Source organism: Physeter macrocephalus, chromosome 8, assembly GCF_002837175.3.
Source record: "Physeter macrocephalus isolate SW-GA chromosome 8, ASM283717v5, whole genome shotgun sequence".
In the NCBI taxonomy this organism is placed as follows: domain Eukaryota; kingdom Metazoa; phylum Chordata; class Mammalia; order Artiodactyla; family Physeteridae; genus Physeter; species Physeter macrocephalus.
In genome coordinates, this window is record NC_041221.1 from 24,624,524 (window position 1) to 24,647,049 (window position 22,526).

The following is a 22,526-nucleotide window of genomic DNA, read 5'->3' on the forward strand; positions in this document are numbered from 1 at the left end:
CACGCCTTAGGGGCTTTCTCCAGCCTCCTGCGACTGGAGTCCTGGAGCGCAGCCGCCGGGCGCGCGTTGCCGCCGAGCTGGGGCGCGCAGAGCAGTGCTTTTCTGGGGCCGCAAGAGACAAGAGGCAGTGACCTCGGTGCGCGCTCCGCGTCCCCGGCTCCCGGCCAGCTCCCCGGCCCCCGGCCCGCGCCCCGGCCGCCAGCATGGTGCTGCTGGCCGGGCCCGGGCCGGAGGGCGGCGGGGCGCGCCGCGTGTCCCCGCAGTCGCCGTCCCCACCCCGGGACGCGCAGGCCGGGGAGGACCCAGCTGACTTCGAGGAGTACGAGGACTTCTCGAGTCTGCCCGACACCCGCAGCATCGCCTCGGACGACTCCTTCTACCCTTTTGGAGGCGAGGAGGAGTACAGCTCCGTGAGCGCGGAGAGCGTCCCGGAGGCCGTCCCGGAGGCGGCGACCCTCCTGCGCGCCGCCTGCGCCAACGATGTGGGGCTGCTGAGGGCGCTGATGCGGCGGGGGCCCAGCGCCGAGGAGGTGCAGGAGACCGACCGCAACGGCCGGGTAAGCGGGCGTCGCCGCAGGTTTCGGGTGCCCTCCGCGTTCCTCCTGTTTCCCGCGCCACCCGGATCCCGACTCTGTCCGGCGCCCGCGGTGAACCCTTTTCCTCGCTCTCTGGGCGTGGGGCACGTGTGGAGCCCTGGGTGGCCTGCTCATCCTGCGCTGGGTGGGGCGGCACGACTCATCTGCCCGAGGTCACAGCGCCGCGGGGGCCGCCGCTAGTCCCGCGTGCTCCCCGCAGCCCCCTCTCGTTTCCCGCCCCCGGCGTTCTTATTCCCGCCTGGGACGGGAGACGGTGTGACCTCTCGCCGGTTCCCTTCACTCTGGGTCCCCTCTGACCGTCACCCTTGCTCGCCTGCCAGGGAGAGCCCTTCTGCCCACAGCTCCACTTGCCCCCAGTCCTCGGCCCTCGCGCTGCCCGTGCACTTTCCCTTCCACGCCCGAGCGCGGATCGGCTTGTTCCCGCCCCCCGGGTTCGGAGTTTCCTCTGGGACCCCCGGCTTACCCGTGCCCCTCCCCCTCCCACGCCCGGCCGCTCCTGCTGACCCACGCGGTGACCTGCCAGCGTGATGTCCGACTTGGCTGTCTGCACGGTCACCGCGGAGAGCCAGGCCCCGGGGAGGGCCGCGGAGGGGCGCGCGCCCAGCAGGTAAGGCAGGCGGGCGTGGAGACGGGAAGAGGCACGGGGTACGCATCAGTCAGGGCGAGACGATGAGAAACACTTAGAAAAAGTTGGCTTGAGAGGAACTGGCTCTCAGAACATAACCCACCAAAGCAGATGGAGGGAAAAACCGCAGGGCGACCACGGAGGCCAAGTTCCCGTGGCCTGTGCTGTGTGCATAGTGGCAGAGAGCTCACCTGATTGTCACACTCCCCGGTCCCCGGGGATCCGCAGCCTCAGCCTGGCGCAGATCGGGAGGGAAGGTGCTTTTGCTCGGGAGCCCACGCCGGATAAGAAAGATGTGCATTTCCTTGGGAACTGGTGGGACCCTGTGCCTTTGGTTTATCTCAGGGGCCCGGCTGGTTCGCCCCTGACTGTGATCTGGGCCTGCCCTAGGCAGACAGGAGCCCGGGGGGAGGGTCATTTTCTGCTGCTACACGTATGGTCTAACTTGACACAGCATTTGAACTTGGGGAGGGTTCTACACTTGGTGTAATGTGTCAGGTGGTGCGGGCCCAGAGGCCCCTAGAGCTGGGGGAGCTAACCTGGGGTCCTCGTGGGCAGATCACCCTGGTGGCGCTGGGACACCCGGCAATGACTGCACCTCAGCCCTCCCTCTGGTGGCCAGGCACTGGGTGCTGTTTCTGCAGGCTCTGCTTTCACTTTTACCAAGGTGACTTTTCACAAACAGATGCCTATGTGAGACCTCACTTTCCTGAAGCAGGTAACCAGGGCTGCTTTAAAGGAAGCCCGAGAAGCATCAGGAAGAACACGGGTGGGGTAGGTCTCTCCCGGGTTTCGGGCAGCCTGGGGTCTCCAGTGGGCAAGGGTGGGCCTGGCTCACCCAGCCCCCACTCTGAGGCTCCACTGGGCTGGGCTTTGTTGTTTCCTTTGGGGCCAAAAAAAAAAAAGGTTGGAAAACAGCTGCAATGGAGACCACTGAGAATAACGTAAACCATCCCCAAGGGGCTTGGGTCTGACGGACTGAGTTTCTGGGCCACTTTGAAAGCCCCTCTCTCAGTGCAGAGTCAGAGGAGGCTGGTCCATCCTCTGAGCAGCCCTCTGCCTCAGTTTACCCGTTGTGGTGTAGGGCTGACAGCAGCTCCAACCTCCCGGGATTGTGAGCATGAGATGGCCTAACACACAGCACTCTGACATGGCCGTGTTTACTGTCTTGTCCTGTTTTTCACTCACCTACCTTCTCCTTGCTCGGAAGAGCCATCCTCCAGCTTTTTACCTTTTTTCCTTCAGCCAGGCAAAGCTCTTTTTCTCTCTGCTTTTGCCCTTGATTAAAGAGCCTCCCTTTGTTTTTCTGCTTTGAGTCTCCTCTCTGCTCCCCACCAAATCAGGATGGAGAAATGGCGCTCGGCCCACCACCAGCAAGACCCCCGGTTCTTTCATCTTCTGATCAGAAAGAGGGCGTCCTGGGTTCTGGGCTTCGAAGGGGTGAGGCGAGAGCTTCTGTTCTTCCCGGTGGCTTCTTGATGCTATTATCAAACAGCCTCTGTCTATTCTGAAACACTTCGAAAGAATAAAGTGTTTCAAGGTCCAAAACACGACCCTGTAGCGAGTGGGATAATGATTCACCGTCAGTGGTTATTGCAGACCTACCGTGTACAAAGCACGGTTTGGCGCTGCAGGAGACTGCAAGGTGAATCAAACAGCCTCTGCCTTTTAGTTGAGGAAGAACTCAGAGTAACAGTACCCAGGCTTAGAGAGTAATAGTACTCAGTGCTTATAGCCAGAGGCAGGATGTGAGCGGGGGCCCTATAAAAATGCAGAGCAAATGTCTTGGAAGCAGGGAGCTGAGGACAATTGTGGAAGCCCAGCAAGGGGAGCCTTTTGGAGATGGTGGTGGGAAGACATTCTAGCCAGACAGATGGAACGAAGGGGGGGTGGTGGCAAGTGGCGTGTGGTTGGTCGCAGTGCGGGACGATGTGGGTGCTAAAGCCCGAGAAGCCTCCCCGGGCTGGCTGATGAGAGGCTGGCCTGGAGCAGCCGGCTAAGAAACAGGAAATCGGGAAACAATGTGGTTTCAGCGTGCCAGGGTCCGGCCTTGGGACTGTGGTGTGCCTCCCTAGATGGCCATTCAACTCATTCACTCACTGCCTTCAGGTTCTGGTCTTAAGGTCATCTCCTCAGGGAGACCTTTCCTCCCATGCCTAGCTCAGCCAGTGGCACTGAAGCTGGGGGGGACGATCCAGGTGTTCAGAGACTAAGGGCTGAAATTGTATATAGGTAGGGTGGTCGTCTGAGAGAACAGGTGACATTCAAGTAAAGATGTAGAGAAGATAACTGGGGAAGAGCACTCCAGACAGAGGGCACAGCATGTGCAAAGGCCCTGAGGCAGGAGCCCTTTGGGACTGGTCTATGATTAGTAGCAGTAAAAAAGCTTACAGAGAGCCCAAGAGCTTTTGCTGGAGGAGCGAGGTAATTGCATTAACTATAGAATTACAGGTGCTGCCGGCAGCAGCTTCGCCGAAGAAAAATGTCTCTAAAGGTTTTTTTTTGCGGGGGGGCGTGCTTTGTTGAGCTGTTGATCTCTGGTCAGTTAAGAAGAGAGTTTGCCTGAGCTGACAGAGGTTTCAGTTGGTTGGAGTAACTAGGGATCATGTTTGTTTTCAGGTGTGTTCTTTCCTGGCTCCTGAGGGTCGTAGAATTTCAGATGTGGCTCAGCACAGTCTTCTAAAATAGTTATTGCTCCAAAAGGATGGCGTAATTGAATATGCAACCTGTAAATATCTGTCAAACAATTCTTCAGCAATACTCAAAGTGTGCTCTGCTGTCTCGTACATTTATGCGTGTTTCGTTCCCACTGACTCTGGGACAGTGGAAGCTACCACACTTCTCCTTCTTAATTCTTCACTTCTCTCTCAAGGTTCAGCCTTACAGCCCTGACAGCTCTGCAGACAGTACTGATACCAAAGGAAGTGTTTGTGCTGTGTTCACTGTTACAGAATGGCACTTTGAATGTCAGACAGCCCTTGAACCAAATTAGGCCCAATTATGCTAAATTTAAAATATTGTACTCCTTTCTTTTCTTTTTAATTTTTTATTTATTTTTATTTATTTATTTTTGGCCACGCCCCGCGGCTTGCAGGATTTTAGTTTCCCGGCCAGGGATTGAACCCTGGCCCCCGACAGTGGAAGCGCGGAGTCCTAACCACTGGACCGCCAGGGAATTCCCACTCCTTTCTTGATATGATTCTTCTCATGCATGTTTAAATTGCAGGGCCTCTTGCTGAAGTTTTTCAGAGGCCTCTCCAGCCATTTGCTCTATGGCTTAGGAAAGCCCACACTGCATACCCAGTATGGGGGTGTCTCCCTTTGCTCCTGGGGGGCTTAAATGTTTCATAGATTTGTAGCATCAGAGACTATGGTGATTGGGACCTTTATTTTGACATATACGTGAGAAATGTTTTGTTTCTGTTTTCTCTTTAACATCTTTGTTGGTGTTGGGTTTTTTTTGAATGCCATATCGTAAGATTTATAAACTTTGGAATCGCCTTTCCCTAAAATGAGAATCAAGTTTGAACTCACACCCCCTTCTGCATTTACCAGGCCTCAGTATTCATGGGCCTGCATGCACTTAGAACTGGCTAGTTGGTACAGAAAGTGAATTCTGGCCTCAGGCCTCCATACGTCTGTCGAGGGTCATCCAGCAGAGAAGGAGTCTGGCTTTGCTGTTTGGGGATGTATCAGTATGTTAGTGTGTTAGCTGCACATTCTGAAGCGTGGGAAAGGGAGTGAGAAGGGAGGATGAGCAGATTAGACTGGGAGCCCAGGGGGCCAGACCAGAGAAGCTGAAGTGAGCCTGGGAAAGCCTGGGCTTGGGACGGGCAGGCTGACAGGTGTTGGCCTCTTCCTTCTCCACTGACCAAGGTAGGGGCCGCTCTGGGCCCAGAAGCAGTTGAGAGGCTCATTTGTTTTGTTTTTTTCATTTTTTTAAAAAAGACACAATTTTTTAAAGAGCAGTTTTAGGTTCACCTCAAAATTGAGGGGAGGGTACAGAGATATACCCCCTACCCAGCCCCCCAGACACATTCTGCCCCGTGCCCCCGTTGTCAACATCCCCCATCAGAGTGGTACATTTGTTATAACTGATGAACCTACACTGACACATCCTAATCAGCCAAAGTCCACAGTTTACATTAGGGTCCACCTTTGGTGTTGGACATTCTGTGGGTTTGAACAAATGTGTAATGATGCTTATCCATCGCTGCAGTATCATATATTGTCCCATGTGTTCTTCATGTACGTGTATCAGTTATCTATGGCCACAGCAATGCTGCATAACAAATAACTGTGAAACCTCATGGGTGTATACACCAGTCACATTTTGCTAAGGGTGGCCCAGCTCAACCAGTCTCAGCTGGATTTGCTTTTATCTGGGGTTGGCTGCAGATGGCAGGACTGGGAAGGTCTTGGCTGGGGTGGCTGGTCTCTGCTGCATGTGGTTTCTTGTCCTCCAGCAGGCTGGCCCAGGCTTGTTCTCCATGGCAGGGACAGGACTCCCAGGAAGCAAGCGGAGCGAATAAGGTTCGGCGTCAGTTCTGCTGAAGGAAGTTCCAAAGCCAAGCCCAGATTTACCCTCTAGGTGTGAATTTGCTTTTGTTTGTAATGAATGCTATTCACTAAGCATTTCTGTTTATCTAAAATATATTTTTATTGAAAAACATTTCAGATAGGTGCCCAAGAAGAGGGTATCAAGACCCTCCCATGTCCTAATCATTCAGCATCAACAAGCGTCAGCCCCTGAAGGCCGGTTTTAATTTTGATGGAAAGGATTTAGGATTTAATGCCGCTTTTGGGGTGTGTGTGTGTATGAAGGTTTCAGAAACCTAGGAGGACCATGGTCAGGGGGTTTTGAAGCTGGAATGGATTTTAGAGGCTAGTGGTCACCATCATTCTGTAGTAGAAGAAAGTGGGGCTCAGAGAAGAGGGCAGCTAGATGTATCAGGAGAGCTGGGTTCTAGAATGACCCAGAAGCTGTTCATGATCCTCCTTTTGACCCCCCCCCCCATGGGCCTCTCCAAGGGGCTTCTGAACCCCTCCCCCCTTTGCCTCCTGGCCGCCCATGAGGAATGGGCTACCTAGAAATCCTGTGGGGTGGTTTGGGTGATTTTGAATATTTGATTTCTTTTCCAACCTATGCTTGTAAAGGAAGACTAAGGCAGGTGTTATAAAAATCTAAAACAATAAGAGAGCTTAGGGACTCTTTTGGAATCTCATTTATTCATCTAACATTCAAATCAATATGATATGTGAGCTATTATTCAAAGCTATTTTGAATGACAACTTCTAGTAGATATGGCTACAGTATAGGAAAAGCTTTAAATGTTGTTTAGCTAATTGTAAGTTACTAAAATTCAATTCCTCCAATCAGACCTTTAGGTCAGTAACTAATGGTTATAGGATTGTTCAGATTTTCTCTTTCTTCCTGAATCCACTATGGTAACCTCTATTTTTCTAGGAAACTGTTCCATTTTTTTTCCCCCTAAGTTTTAAAGGTTAATAATATGAAGTTTTTACCGAGTTCTCTTTTTAATCTCTGCTATAACATTATTATATCCTGTTTTTCTACGTTTTTGAATTTATGCTGTTTCTCTTTTGTGACATATTGTCAAAAATATTTTATTAGTCTTTTCAGAGAATCAACTTTTGTTCTTGATCTGTTTCCTTCCTCACTATTTCATCAATTTCTGCTTTTCTTTTTATTCCTTCCTTCAGGTTTGTTCTACATATAACTTTCAAAGTATCACTTTCGTTTTTTTCCCCACAAGTTTTGATATGTAATATTTTATTATTGTTGTGTTCTCATTTATGTTATGATTTCCCCTTTTTCTGACCTAGAAGTTATTTAGAATGGTGTTTAAATTTTTTAAATACATATTGTTAAGCTTTATTAAAATATTTATTTATTGATTTATTTTGGCCGCGTTGGGTCTTCGTTGCTGCACGCGGGCTTTCTCTAGTTGTGGCGAGCGGGGGCTACTCTTTGTTGCGGTGCGCGGGCTTCTCATCGTGGTGGCATCTCTTAGATATGGCTACAGTATAGGAAAAGCTTTAAATGTTGTTTAGCTAATTGTAAGTTACTAAAATTCAATTCCTCCAATCAGACCTTTAGGTCAGTAACTAATGGTTATAGGATTGTTCAGATTTTCTCTTTCTTCCTGAATCCACTATGGTAACCTCTATTTTTCTAGGAAACTGTTCCATTTTTTTTCCCCCTAAGTTTTAAAGGTTAATAATATGAAGTTTTTACCGAGTTCTCTTTTTAATCTCTGCTATAACATTATTATATCCTGTTTTTCTACGTTTTTGAATTTATGCTGTTTCTCTTTTGTGACATATTGTCAAAAATATTTTATTAGTCTTTTCAGAGAATCAACTTTTGTTCTTGATCTGTTTCCTTCCTCACTATTTCATCAATTTCTGCTTTTCTTTTTATTCCTTCCTTCAGGTTTGTTCTACATATAACTTTCAAAGTATCACTTTCGTTTTTTTCCCCACAAGTTTTGATATGTAATATTTTATTATTGTTGTGTTCTCATTTATGTTATGATTTCCCCTTTTTCTGACCTAGAAGTTATTTAGAATGGTGTTTAAATTTTTTAAATACATATTGTTAAGCTTTATTAAAATATTTATTTATTGATTTATTTTGGCCGCGTTGGGTCTTCGTTGCTGCACGCGGGCTTTCTCTAGTTGTGGCGAGCGGGGGCTACTCTTTGTTGCGGTGCGCGGGCTTCTCATCGTGGTGGCATCTCTTGTTGTGGAGCACGGGCTCTAGGCGTGCGGGCTTCAGTAGTTGTGGCATGTGGGCTTCAGTAGTTGTGGCACGCGGGCTCAGTAGTTTTGGCTCATGAGCCCTAGAGCGCAGGCTCAGTAGCTGTGGCACAGGGGCTTAGTTGCTCCGTGGCATGTGAGATCTTCCCGGACCAGGGATCGAACCCGTGTCCCCTGCAATGGCAGGCGGATTCTTAACCACTGCGCCACCAGGGAAGTCCCTAAAATAATTTTTTAAACCTGATTCAGAGACTATGGTCTGCATGATATTTTGAAATTTCTTGAGACTGGCTTTACAGCCTATTGGGCCAGTAATTCTAAATCATAACCATGTGACATTTTACGATTTCTCCAAATTAACTCAAAACAGTTCCATATGTAAAACAATATGTAATTCCCTTTTAATTAAAGGAAATAAGAAGGACGTAGAGAAGTTGTTAAAATATGTGAACAAAGGAAATGTGCTTCATTCCAGACGGTTGGGAGGTAATTCTTTTAGACAGCTGGTCGAATGAAGGTGTATATGAGGCTGTGTGTGTGTGTGTGTGTGTGTGTGTGTGTGTGTGTTCTTATGAGGTCAGATTTTATGGTGAAGTAGGATGTTAAGAATCCTTGATGTCACTCAGTGTGTGTGTACAAAAAGAATAGAGACTGTTTTTAATGGTGTTCCAGAATTTGAAAGACAGTTGAAGGTGGCATTTACTTATTTTTTTCTTCTAAGTCAGAGACACAGAAATTCAGGTAGACGTGAAATGCCGAGTGACGGTTGGCTTGGTGGCAAAATTGGATTGGAGTGGTGGGATTTGAGAGCAATCTCAAAGTAACCGAAAAGCAGCGTATGCTTACAAAGGCACAATCTACGTCAGCTCCGAGGAAGTTCACATCCGAAGTAGGCATGTGATACGGCGGAGAGCCAAGCGTTTCCCTCTGGCTTCTGTTTCTGAAATTTAACTGACCCTGGAGTTAGAGGCCACCCCTGATGGGGACATCAGCGGAGGGGGGTGTGGAGCCGAGGCTGCCGAAGAGGCACGAGCCCTGCTCAGGGGCAGTGCCTGCCCAGTAAAGGGTGTTAAATTCACAGTAACACATTTTCCGGCATAAGGGAAGACACGTGAAGTCAGTTTAAAAATAAAGGAAGATGGAGAAATTAGGCTGAGTGAAAAAAAGTCCATCCCTAAGGATTATATGCTGTATGGTTCCATTTCTGTAACCTTCGCAAAGTAATGCAGCTGGAGGGATGGAGAACAGATAAGAGGTTGCTGAGGTCAGAGCTTCGGGGAGAGGAGTGGGTGGTACTCTAACTGGGACAGGCCTGCTTCTAGATTGTGTTGGTAGTGGTTATGGGGAGCTGCACGAGGGTTAAAATGGCAGAGATCCCCCCCCCCCGCCCCACGTGACTGGGGACACCTGAACGAGCTCTGTGGCTTGCAGCCATGGCCATTTCATGATGTTCGTGTACTGCAGTTATGCAAGGTGTTGGTATTGGGGAAGAACGCCCAAGGGGGCAACTTCCTGCCAGTCTATCACTATTTCAAAATCAAAAATTTAGTACAAACGAAGGAAGGCATGCATTACCTTTAATCTGCAGCCCTATCGCATGAATAGACTGGCTTTTGGAAACTAAAGCAGGATCAGAGCTGGTTAGTACGGGGGAGGTGGGACCGACTGGGAATATGGGGTGTTGGAACCAGTGCTACTCGAGTGTGGTGAAACGAGTTAGCACAGCTTCCTCTGGGCGCTCTTCCCAAATGCAGGATCCCAGGCCCTCCCTAGACACACAGAACCAGGGTCACCACTCACTTTTTTTTTTTTTTTTTAATTTATTTAATTAATTAATTTATTTCCTGGCTCACGGGCCCAGCCGCTCCGCGGCACGTGGGATCCTCCCGGACCGGGGCACGAACCCGTGTCCCATGGCCATTTCATGATGTTCGTGTACTGCAGTTATGCAAGGTGTTGGTATTGGGGAAGAACGCCCAAGGGGGCAACTTCCTGCCAGTCTATCACTATTTCAAAATCAAAAATTTAGTACAAACGAAGGAAGGCATGCATTACCTTTAATCTGCAGCCCTATCGCATGAATAGACTGGCTTTTGGAAACTAAAGCAGGATCAGAGCTGGTTAGTACGGGGGAGGTGGGACCGACTGGGAATATGGGGTGTTGGAACCAGTGCTACTCGAGTGTGGTGAAACGAGTTAGCACAGCTTCCTCTGGGCGCTCTTCCCAAATGCAGGATCCCAGGCCCTCCCTAGACACACAGAACCAGGGTCACCACTCACTTTTTTTTTTTTTTTTTAATTTATTTAATTAATTAATTTATTTCCTGGCTCACGGGCCCAGCCGCTCCGCGGCACGTGGGATCCTCCCGGACCGGGGCACGAACCCGTGTCCCCTGTATCGGCAGGCGGACTCTCAACCACTGTGCCACCAGGGAAGCCCGACCACTCACTTTAAGCTGGTCTTGGTGATTGGTATGTACGCTTGTTGGAAGAGCTCTAGAACTTCATTCTGAGAGTAGAAAACAAGTGTGGTGGCCAAAGAGAGCAGGCCTAGGTTGGTCACATGATCCTGGACAAGTCACATGATCTTTCCATCCTCAATTCCCTCTAGATCCCCATCTGGAAAACGGGGATGCTTTTTATGAGGCTAACAACACCTCACAGAGGTTCTAGGGCCTAAACAAGTGACTTATACACGTACAGTGGGTACCACATCATAGGCGCCTAGTGAGTGCGGCTGTTGTTTCTATGGGTGGGTTAACCTCAAGATGGGTTTCCAGTCCTGCTGTTTCAATTTCAGCCAAGGGAAGACATGGGAGCAAATTAAACGTCTGACCAAAGAGGAGTGGTCAAGAAAATGGTGTGTCCGCTTGGTAAGGACCCTTTTGTAAATGTAAACATTAGCTAAGAGGGTCGATCTCCTGTTACGTGTTCATACCGCAAGGAAAGTGGCAATTGGAGCCATGGGTGCAGGTGAAGCAGGGAGGGAGGGGGAGGAGGGGCAGGGCAGGGGCTGGGGCCACATCCGGGCACATCTGGAGAGCACCTTTGATTATGGGTCGGTGGAGGCAGAGGCTGGGAGGAGAATGAGCAGGGTCCAGACTGATGACGGATGAGGAAGGAGAGCACCCCAAGGAGGGCAGAGGTAACCTTTGTGCCCGGGCCGGTCACAAGCCCTTTTCCTTTCTTCAGCATCTCCCGTGAGTTCAAGTTAGGGCAGAGCCCCTGACGGGAGCCCTCGTGCCTCCCGGGACCTTCAGGGCCTGATTCTGTCGTGATGTCCTGCCGTGAGCAAGCAGCTGCTATGGGTTCCCAAAGTTCCCTTCCATTTCTGTTTCTCCTCCGCTTTGTCAAGCCAGGCATCCCCAAGGGGCTGGCCCTGCCCACTCCGATCAGGAGGGTCAGGCTGCATCGCTTCCTTCTAGACCTTCCAGCTCTCGTATTTGGAAACACAGTAGTCGTGCGCTAAAAACAGCAGTGGTGACACAGCTGCCGGGAAGGTTTTGCGGAGCTGTGAGTCAGGCCTTCTTTCCTTGGTCATAGGAAATGGGTGGATTTCTAGGAAATGAATTCCATGTACAGCGGCGCCGGGATGGCCCGATGGCCACATGGGGGTGAGGAGTCCTTGTGTCACCTGGTGACGCTTCTCCCTGCTGACCGTCATGCTTCAGATGATCCAGTTCTTTTGGGGGGCCAGTTCATCCGCAGTGAAAAGGGACACAGGAGGCACTGTGGAGCAGGGGAAAGAGTGACTCTGGTGTGTCTTGTCACCTACACATCCTCCTCTTTTTTTTGTTTTTTGGGATATGCAGGCCTCTCACTGTTGTGGCCTCTCCCGTTGCGGAGCACAGGCTCCGGACGCGCAGGCTCAGCGGCCGTGGCTCACGGGCCCAGCCGCTCCGCGGCACGTGGGATCCTCCCGGACCGGGGCACGAACCCGCGTCCCCTGCATCGGCAGGCGGATTCTCAACCACTGCGCCACCAGGGAAGCCCCATCCTCCTCTTTTGAGGTCCCCAGGCTCACCCTCCGTGTGCTGTGGCTGGTGGGAGGCATCCAGTGGCCCTACAGAGGGATCAGCTTGCTCTAATCTGCCCAGGATTTTCTCATGTTGGCACAGAAAGTCCCACATCCTGGGAAACCCCTGTGCCCCTGGCCAACTGGGGTGGTTGGTCACCCTACCTAGGAAAGCCACTCCCGTGTTGGGGCTACACACGGTGTCACCTCAGAGAAGCTGAAAGGCCCACTGACTGCAGAAATCCTCCTTTAGTGGAATCTGGAAACCCTACTTTGGAGGAAAGCTGCTGCATTAAGTTATGGTATCTGGGGCACACCCACTGGGAGGGAAGCTTTTGCCTAAATGCAGTCGCTTAGACTGGGTTCTTTGATCACAGGACAGAGCTATCTCCCAAGGGGGACATTATCTTGGGAGGCTTTTGGGAGACAGCAGAGCCCTTGATCGGGGGGCGGGGGGGCATGGCAGGAGGGCCTGGAGCGGGGTTAAGTCTCCACTGCCATACATGAAAAATAGAATAAATACATTTTTCTAAGAAATTCAGCTAATTAAAATGCACCAGGGAATCTCTGGTGAATTTGTTTTTAATAGAAATAATTATTTAAAAATGTTGTTTGGTGTAAACAAATCTAAATCCTTTGGGTTTGTTTAGAATGAGGTACAAGTGTATGGAGTTAACTCATTTCATTTGTGAAAGGCAGTGACTTACAGTGGTTCTGCTAATAATACGATTGGGTCCAAGAATGCTTAAGAATACTTAAGATACTGTTACATTGTTTTTTTAAAATAACCTAAGGTTGGGGCTTCCCTGGTGGCGCAGTGGTTGCGCGTCCGCCTGCCGATGCAGGGGAACCGGGTTCGCGCCCCGGTCTGGGAGAATCCCACGTGCCGCGGAGCGGCTGGGCCCGTGAGCCATGGCCGCTGGGCCTGCGCGTCCGGAGCCTGTGCTCCACAACGGGAGAGGCCGCAGCAGAGGGAAGCCCGCATACCACACACAAAAAAAAAATAACCTAAGGTTAATTTGGTTGAGGGGCCTTTGAAAATAACTGAAAGCTCGTCCACATTCTGTTTGCATCTGGCAAGTTCCATCTATCAATCTACAAATGGCTTGATTTCAGCATAAATGTTTTAGCAAACGCGTGGAGTCTGTCTTTCCTTACCAATAGCATGCGTACTTTAGAAAAAAGTCAAAAGTAAGAAGAAAAAAGACTTGTTTTTCAAAGAAGTGGATATTCCTGAATGTTGAGTATTAAAACAAGTTTTAGTCCCTTTAGGCTGCTGTGACAGAACACCACAGACCAGGGGGCTTATGAAAATCAGACATTTATTTCTCACACTTCTGGAGGCCGAAGTCGAAGATCAGGGCCGTGCGGATTCGGTGTCTGGTGAGGGCCCGTTTCCTGGTTCGTAGACGGCCGTCTTCTCTCTGTGTCCTCACCGGACAGAGGTCTGTGGGGTCTCTGTAGGGACAGTCATCCGCCCTCATGACCTGATCACCTCCCAAAGGCCCCATCTCCTAGGACCATCACACCTGGGGGTTAGGATTTCAGCACATGAATTTTGCGGGGGACACAAACATTCAGTCGATAGCAAAACACATCAAATACTGAAGGAATCAGTGGAAAAAAAAAAAAAGCATTTAAAGTGTCTTTCCACTTGCAGAAGAGGTACATAATTTTTCAAAATTTGATATGAGTATGACTTTCATTCAGAAAATTCCAGAGTCTCTATGTGGAAAATTGGATGGGTTTACATATAGAGAATCTCCATATCTAAAAATAGGGAATCCTGCTCTTCTGTGATTTAAAACAAAAGTTCAGATGAATAAAATGAAATCATTGAAAATTAAGTAGTCACAAGATGCTTAGAAATAGAAAAAAAAATTCTCAAAGAAAACAGAGCCTTTGAAGTTCTAAGTGATGGGAAATCCCCAAAATGCAAAATAAAAGGAAGTAATCTAAAAAGGAAAGTGAAGAAAATGGATTTTTTAAAAAGCAGTATTGATATATAATTCACATACTATACAATTCACCCATTTAAAACCGTACAATTCAGTGATTTTTTTAGTATATTCACAGATACGGGCAGGCATCGCTGCAGTCCATTTTAGGACATTTTCATCACCTCAAAAAGAAACCTTGTACCCTTTGGCTGTCACTCCTCTATTCCCCATTACCTCCAGCCCTAAGCAACCACTAGCTCCTTTCTTTGTTTACATTACTTATAAAAGGGCTTTTATGAAAGATGAACTCCATGCCAATATATCTTGAGAGTTTTCTCAGCAAAGGAATACAACGCACTTCACCACAGGAGGTGCCTTGCCAGACAGAGTGACGTGTGTGGGTTCTGCCTTCAGGGTCTTAACTGTAAGTTTCCTATAAATTACGGTGTATGATAAAAAATTACGTTTTTTACAAAGTATGCAAAGCCCCAGACTGGAACCATTGCACGGTGAGCCTTGGGCCGAGCTGTCCTTTTGTTCACCTCTACTTGGGCTTGCTGACCTGCCGCTGAGGTCCTCAAAGTGTGGCCTCCGTTCAGCAGTGTCGGTGGCACCTGGGGCCTCGTGACTCGGGAACTCTGGGGTGAGATCAGCACTCTGTTCAGCAACCTCCCAGGGGATTCTGAAGCGCGCTTTGGGTACCACTGGTCGACTGCATTTCCATCTTCTGTTGAATGTTTCTGCCAGCTCCGCCTAGGAGGCTCTCTCTCCACCTGGGCACGGCCTGGCTGTCTATCTAGTTTGAAGAGAGGATGGAGGGCCAGCCTGGCTTTGCCCTTGACCGGGTTTCCGGGGCAGGGGACTTGGGAAGTGCCCAGTGAAGGCCGTGGATGAACTGTCACCGCCATCCCTGCCCCTCTGAGCGCAAACCCCTCCCCCAGTGGGCTTGGTCCCCACTTGCCCCTGACCCGGCCGCTGTCCACCACTGCCTCTCACGGCCTCTTCCACCTCTTTCCCTTCTTACATCTTTGGATCTCTTCTGTCGTAAAAAAGAACACGCGCGCACAAACTCCAAATCAAACGAGGCCAAGACTCACTTGCCTGCAGGCTCCTGAAGTCCTCTGCTTCCCAAGGCCAAGGGTGTGTGGGGCTGGCGGGTGCCTGCCCGGTGCCCAGCCTTGACCTGGGGGCTGGGGGGCTCTCCTGCCCCAGCTCGCTCTGTTCCGGCACCTTCTCTGGCTGCCCCTGCAGCTCAGTCTTCAGCTTCATTGTTGGGTGTTGTGAAAGCGTCCCTTCCTGGGTCCCAGTCTCACCCTCTTGAGCTCTGATTTCTTCCCTTCCAACCCACCCCCCCGAACTGCTCATGGCCGTGGCAGGGCTGCCTGCCTCCCCTCCCCCCCCAGCATTTTGGGCACTGTTGTCTGCATGATCTTGACCGTGGCCTGACCGGGGGTGAAAGCATCCATTCCCTGCAGCTGGGATCACGCCCCCAGAAGCCACTTCCTGGGACTCCATAGGTCTCCCACACATTGCCCACTTCCGGTTTCCCCTGGGCCTTCTGGTTGCCACCTCTTTGCCCTGAGGCTCTCTTAACCTGCTTCTCCGTTTACTCCCTGTGGTGGTTATTTTTAAGTGTCAGCTGGGTTAGGCTATAACACCTAGTTATCCAACCACACTAGTGCCATGTGAGTGTTCTGTGCATGTGATTAGCAGCCATAATCAGTTGACCTGAACTCAAGCTGACCGCGGACCGCCTGGATGGGCCTCATCCAATCAGTTGAAGGCCTCAAGAGCAAAAGCAGGTTTCTTGGGAAGAAGGAATTCTGCCTCCAGACAGCGGCATCAGCTCCTGCCTGAGTTTCCAGCCCGCCAACCCCACCATCGTGTGAGCCGGTTCCTTAAGTGTCTGTATCCCCTGTTGGTTCTGTCTCTGCAGAGCCCTGACTCGCGTATTCCTTGGGAATCTCACGTGCTTGGCAGAGCCCCCGGGCTTGTACAGCTGATGCCAGCTCTCAGCCCCCCACTGCTCTCCCAAGAGTCACACTTGCATTCAAGATCAACTGCAGGGTTTCTCCCGCCAGCCTCCCAGCATCTTGTACTTTTCTGTGAACTCATCCCAACGCCCCAGCCCCAACTTTTGGGCACCATTGCTGTTGCCAAGACTTTGTGGGGATGTAACTTGTGCAGCTCCAGCGCTCTGTGTTTGAGAGGGCCTGTGTTTGGTGTGCTGCTCTGCTGTTGCCGTGCTGAAACTCTTAATGATTTTGAACCTGGGGTCCCTTGGTTTCACTTGGCGCTGGGGCTACAGATTGTGTAGCTGACTCTGATTGCTCCGTGCTGCTCATATTTGCAACCCTGGAGGTGACCCAGCCTCGCTCAGCTCCTATTTCCAGTTGTGTTCTAAGCACTGCACAGTCTCCAGTGATGGTCTCCACTTTTCACTGGAGTCTCTCCACCTCTCTAACTTGAGGCTTTGAGACATCTCACTTTAACAAATGTGGTACTTCCTTTCCGGTCTCCCCACTGCCTCTCACCACTTTCCGGTCTCTTCTGCGACTACTGGATTTATTTTCATTTGTGTGGCTCGAGTTACAACAGCATCATCTTCAGAAGCCCTTCCTTGAAGGCCCCTGACAATAGTGTTTCAAATGCCTGCCTGATTTTCCACGGTTTCCTTTTGTGTCACAGAAGCGGGTGACTTTCTGTCCCCACAGCCATGGTAGATCCTTCTTCTCCCTGGGACACACATCGTTCCCTTCTCTCTGCTGCAAGGCAGTGTCACCTTCCCCGTGAACTCCTGTGCCCCTTGCCGGATGGTTTCTCTCTGACTTTGGAATCTCATCACAATTTGCAATTTGTTTATGAAACTCCTTTCTTTCTGCTTTGTTTTATAACTATTTGTTGATAATTGCTCTCTCTGAGCTTGATGAGCTCCATGAGGGAAAGTCCTCAGCATCATTCATTCAGCTTGTGTTCTCTTCAGTCAAACAGAGTTTGTTGCACATAGTAGGTGATTTGTATCTGCTTATTGGATAAAATTGGGCTACTGTGTCTTGCTGCCAGTTACATAACCTTGATTTGAAAATACTTAAAAAGATAGTTTCAGGTCTTACATTTAAGCCATTAATCATTTTGAGTTGATTTTTGTGGTTGGTGTAAGATAAGGGTCTAATTTCATTCTTTTGCAAATGGATACAGTTTTTCCAATACCATTTACTGAAGAGATTATCCTTTTTCCATTTTGTATTCTTGGTGTCTTTGTCTAAAATTAGTTGACCATACATGGGTGGGTTTATTTCTGGGCTCTCTCTTCTGTTGCATTGATCTATGTGTCTGTTTTTGTGCCAATACTATACTGTTTTGATTAGTATAGCTTTGTAATATAATTTGAAATCAGGACGTGTGATGCTTTCAACTTTGTTCTTCTTTCTCAAGATTGCTTTGGCTAGTTGGGGTCTTTTGTGGTTCCATATGGATTTTAGGATTCTTTTTCCTATTTCTGTGAAAAATGCCATTAGAATTTTGATAGGGATTGTGTTGAATCTGTATACCTCTTTGGATAGCATGGACATTTTAACAATATTAATTCTTCTATATCTTTCTATTTATTTGTGTCTTCTTCAATTTCTTTCACCAATGTTTTATAGTTTTCAGTGTAAAGATCTTCACCACCTTGGTTAAATTTATTCCTAGGTATTTTATTCTTTTTGATGCCATTGTAAATGGGGTTGTTTTCTTGATGTCCTTTTTTGGATAGATCTTGGTTGGTGTAAAGAAATGCAGTTGATTTTGGCATGCAGATTTTGTATCCTGCAACTTTACTGGACTTGTTTATTCTAACAGTTTCTTTTTTGGTGGAGTCTTTGGGGTTTTGTCTATATAGGATCATACCATTTGCAAACAGATAATTTTACGTCTTCCTTTCTTATTTGGATGCCTTTTATTTCTCTTTCTTGTCTGATAGCTCTGGCTAGTACTTCCAGTACTGTGTTGAATAGATATGGTGAGAGTGGTCATCCTTGCCTTGTATCAGAAGTTAGAGGAAAGACTTTCAGTTTTACCCCATTGATTATGATGTTAGCTGTGGGCTTGCTATAAATGGCCTTTATTGTGTTGAGACTTCTCAATCTTGGCACTACTGGCATTTGGGGCTGAATAATTCTTTGTTGTGGGAGCTGTCCCGTGCATTGTAGCATGTTGAGCAGCTGCCCTGGCCTCCACCCACTAGATGCCAGTAGCACACCCGCCCTGCCCCAGTGTGACAACCAAAAATGTCCCCAGACATTGCCAAATGTCCCTGAGTGGGTGGGGGGAGCAAAACCACTCCCTGCTTGAAAATTACTGAAATAGAGAATAAAGGCAGCAAAATTGTTTGAGTTGTGGACAAGAGTGCCTTTTTACATAGAGAAATTCCCAAGGTTGTAGAAGGATCTAGAGTATTTGTCAAGCCTGGTTGCTCTCTCCTCCCTCTTCTCAGTGAAAGTTTGGTCAGGTGTTTTTTAAAGTTAAAGAATTTACATGGCTTAGCAGAAAAATGATATCCACCAGCTCCTCCGAGTCCACAAAATGAGAGAAACCTATGATTAGAATTCCCAGCACTTGTAAACACTCCTCAGTTTCTTATTTGGAGTATTTCTGGTTAGAATCTTAACATTTGACCGTATTTTCCTTTTGAAAAATACTCATAATTGGACAAGTTGTGCTTTTAAAAATGTAATACGAGGCGATTAGCCCCAGGAGGCATGACACATCCACTCCAAATTTCATTGAGTCTGCCTTTCATGATGATGACTCCATCTTCATCCAGACCCAGGAGGACCTTGGAGGCGGCCACCACATGCTCAGTGGACATTTAATTGATAATGAAGCTTATGAGGAGCCAGAGATGACCATTTCATGCCTAGCAAGAGAGTGTGCAGTGCCTTCCACCAGGAAAACTATCAAACGCTGTGCAGCAGTTCCTCCTTTAAAAAGAAATATCACAAAACAGTGTGTACCCTGCACCAGGCACTGTTCTAGGGAACAGAGCGCTGAGCAAAGGGGGAAATTCCCATTCAAATGGGGCTCACATGCTTTTGGGGAGGAGGAGAGGTAGACCAGGCAGGGCACGGGTTATGCAGTGTTGGGTAGATGCTGAAATTCTCCCTGAGGAGAGAATCTTCGAGTAAAGACACTGTGGAGGGGAGAGTCTCCCTGCATGGTTGTAGAGGAAGATTGGTCCAGGCAGATGGAGCGGCAAGAACAAAGGCTATGAGGAGGAGGACCCAGAATGTTCTGGAACAGCCAGGAGGCCAGAGGGGCTAGTGCAGAATGGAGTGGGGGAGCCGGCAGGAGCAGTGGTCTAGTGATACTACTCAGAGACAGACTTGGGCAACCAGTTAGAGCAGAAGAAAAAAGACCCACTTCCATTCAGATGTGAAAGCTTTAGTAATGTCTCGCTGAGATTCGATGCTCTTTCAGGAGGACAGAGTGTTCCAGGCCAGAGGTTTTTTAGGACTGGTGTGGTGAGCTTGCCTCTTGCACCATACCTAACTGGACTGATGCCTTTTCAATATTCATGTAATTAGATCATCAGCTATTTCACGGATGCACATGGCATTTGAAACTGGGCTCCCCAAACACTGTCCTTAGATTGACAGATCTGTTTGGGGGCTTGTCATCCGGTGTCCTTAAGCTTTGGCTTTTTATTATTTGTTTGTTTGTTTATTTATTTATATTTTTTGGCCGCGCCGCGCAGCATGCAGGATCTTAGTTCCCGGACCAGGGATTGAACCTGTGCTCCTTACAATGGAAGTGCAGTGTCTTAACCACTGGACCGCCAGTGAAGTCCCAAGCTTTGGCTTTTTAGATCTGACTTCAAGTCTGGGGGATCATTTCTTGAACAGGAAATTTAAGAATGTGATTATGTGAGTCTGGAGCACGAGGCTTCCCTCTTAATGAAAGGAAACCCCGAGAAAAACCCCTAAAACTAGAAAGCACTTCCTGGGGGCTTGTGGCTTCCCCTGTTGGTCTGTGGCCTGGCTGCCCAGAAGCCTGTCTGTCTGAGAGGTGTGCTGGGTGCCCGGTTGGAAGAGGAGGTGCTGGGCCATGGGGTTTGACGGGTTTCCACCCGGGTTTGAGGACACCACGTGGGGCATGTATCAAACAGAGAGACGCGAGCTTCTGGGGTCAGAGATTCAGGACGGCACCTCTGAGCCCTGCTAGGCCCCTCCCACCTCCTTCCTCACCTGCATGGAGGCACCCATCCGTCCTCCACCCTTTCCAGATCTTCCCTGATGCCTTCTCAGTGCCCAGGGATGATGCCTTCTGCATGCCAGGCCCTGGGCAGGAGCCTGGAGGCCCAGAGAGCTACAAGTCCTGGGGCCCCGTCCTCAAGGAACCGACAAACAGCAACATGGTCTGGAGAGTTTCTCCATGAGCTCAGTGCCACGCTGAGTAGTACAGTTGACCGTTGAACAATGGGGGGTTAGCGGCTCCACCCTCCGGTGCAGTGGAAAACCCACACAACTGCCATCTCTGCCTGATAAACAAAGGAATTGATAAGTGACTCACCCAAGGGCAGGAAGCGGAAACAGTTTGGGCAGTCTGGACTCAAACCCTAGTTGTTTTGCTTTCATATGTTGTGATCTCCGATCCGACAGAAACTTTCCCTCACACTTAGTTGATTTCAAGATCTGTAAAATGAAAATACATACTATATTTACTGAAAAAAGTACATGTGTAAGTGGACCTGTACAGTTCAGACCCATGGTGTTAGAGGGTCGGCTGTATTTCTTTTTTCCATTATATGATAGTAGGAAATCATGCAACTCTACAGGAAGGAGAAAGAGCCAGGGGGTCTTTACTTGGTTGGAAGTCATTGTTTGAATCTGATACACTGTGAAAACACCATATGTATGGGTTCCTGTAATTCACTGTGTGTGTGTGTGTTTACATATGTGTATAATGTTTTCTTATCTCTATTTTCCATCTAGTTCATTGCAACATTAGACCAACAGAATGGTTCTTGTCTGGTCTTTTCACGCTTAATTTTTTGGTGTGCTCTCTTGTGTGTCTGTGTGTCTGTGCTCTCTTAATGCGTAATTGAGGAAATTGCTGTTGGTCTCCTGTAGTCAGAGCTGATTCAAACGGGAAAAGATTTTTCCAGTGCACATGTGAGCCTTTTCCAATACATTTACATTTCTCTGGTTATTATCATGTATTTTCTGGCTCTCAACAGCAGTATGTGCTTGGCTAAGAGGTTGGGAGACTCTTTTGCTTGCTGAATTTCAAGGGGCAATGAAGTTGGGGTGCGTGAAGGTTTCATTGGGCAGATGTTTCTGATGTTAGCGGTCTGTGAAACTCCTTCTGGATAGAGCTTGATTTTTTGCTGTCAGTGAATGATCACACCACCCTCTGATCCTTGCTCCTTTACTCTGACATTTACCAGTAATATTGATTAGATATTTCTTTCTGCTTCCAACAGAAATATTTAGGTGTGGAAAATGGAAAAAAAAAAAAAAAGTGCAAAGGAGAAAATAAAAACAAGTGACCAGTACCTGGAGGTAATGAAGTTAACATTTGATATGATCTGTTCATCTGTTTATCTATCTCTGAAGTTTATCGTATAAATACAATGTTGGATCCTGCTTTTTTCACTTATAAGCATACTCTGACTCATTTCTATATTAAAAGTACTTTAGAATCTTGATTTTTTTCAAAACCCATTTCTGTACACATCATAGTTTAGTTAATCATTTTTGGGCATTTTGGTTGTTTCTGAGATTTTGCTCTGTGAATAATGCTCTGATGAATGGGTGTCTTAGTATATCTTTTACTGGCACTTGGAGCATTCCTTTTCAGATCAATTCTTAGAACGCATGTTATTAGCTTTACGAGTATGAGCCTTTTAAAGGCCATTTTACTTTCTAGGAAGATTGTACTAATTTCTCCTTCCACCAGCAGGCAATAAAACTGTCTGTGTTGCTGTATCCTCATCATGCAGCACATTAATTATTAAAAATGTTGAAATGGCTTATTGGTCTTTTCCACATTAAAAATCATACATGCTTATTGTAAATATTCAGATAACATAGATAGGTAAAATGGCAAATATGAAAATTGCTAATCTAGAGATAATTAAATTTTTTTGATATAAGTTGAGTCGTTTCTTATGCTACATGTAATCTACTTTTTTCCTTAGCAACTTATTGAGGCAATGTTTCCATTTCATTATTTTTAATTACTGCAATATATTCTGTATTTTGGATATTTTCATTTTTTAAACTTTTGACTTCCTGATGGACACTGAGGTTTTTTCGAGTTTGTCATTTATGAGCACTATAGCAATTCGCATATATCTTTGCACATTGATCTAATTATTTTTAAGGAACTGTTGGGTCTTGAGTGTGGATCCACGTGGTGGGTCCTATTATTTTCACAAAGACTTCTGCCTCTCCCTGGAGGAGTAGACTTCTCTCTCTGTAGCGTCATGTTTGGCTGGGCGTCTTGCTCTGGCAGATTCAGTGTGAGAAGTGACTTGAGTAACTTTGCTCATGATTTTTAAGACCCAGCATGTGATCTGCCAT

At 48.0% G+C, this 22,526-nt stretch overlaps 1 protein-coding gene across 1 annotated transcript in view; it reads left to right on the plus strand.

The window, feature by feature from the left end:
* Positions 1 to 203: 203 nt before the first annotated feature.
* Positions 204 to 22,526, plus strand: part of ANKRD33B (ankyrin repeat domain 33B) — a 98,172-nt gene continuing 75,849 nt past the window's right edge. The window contains exon 1 of the mRNA XM_024124701.1: positions 204 to 557. Coding sequence (XP_023980469.1) covers positions 204 to 557 — 354 coding nt within the window. The remainder of the gene's footprint in view (positions 558 to 22,526) is intronic.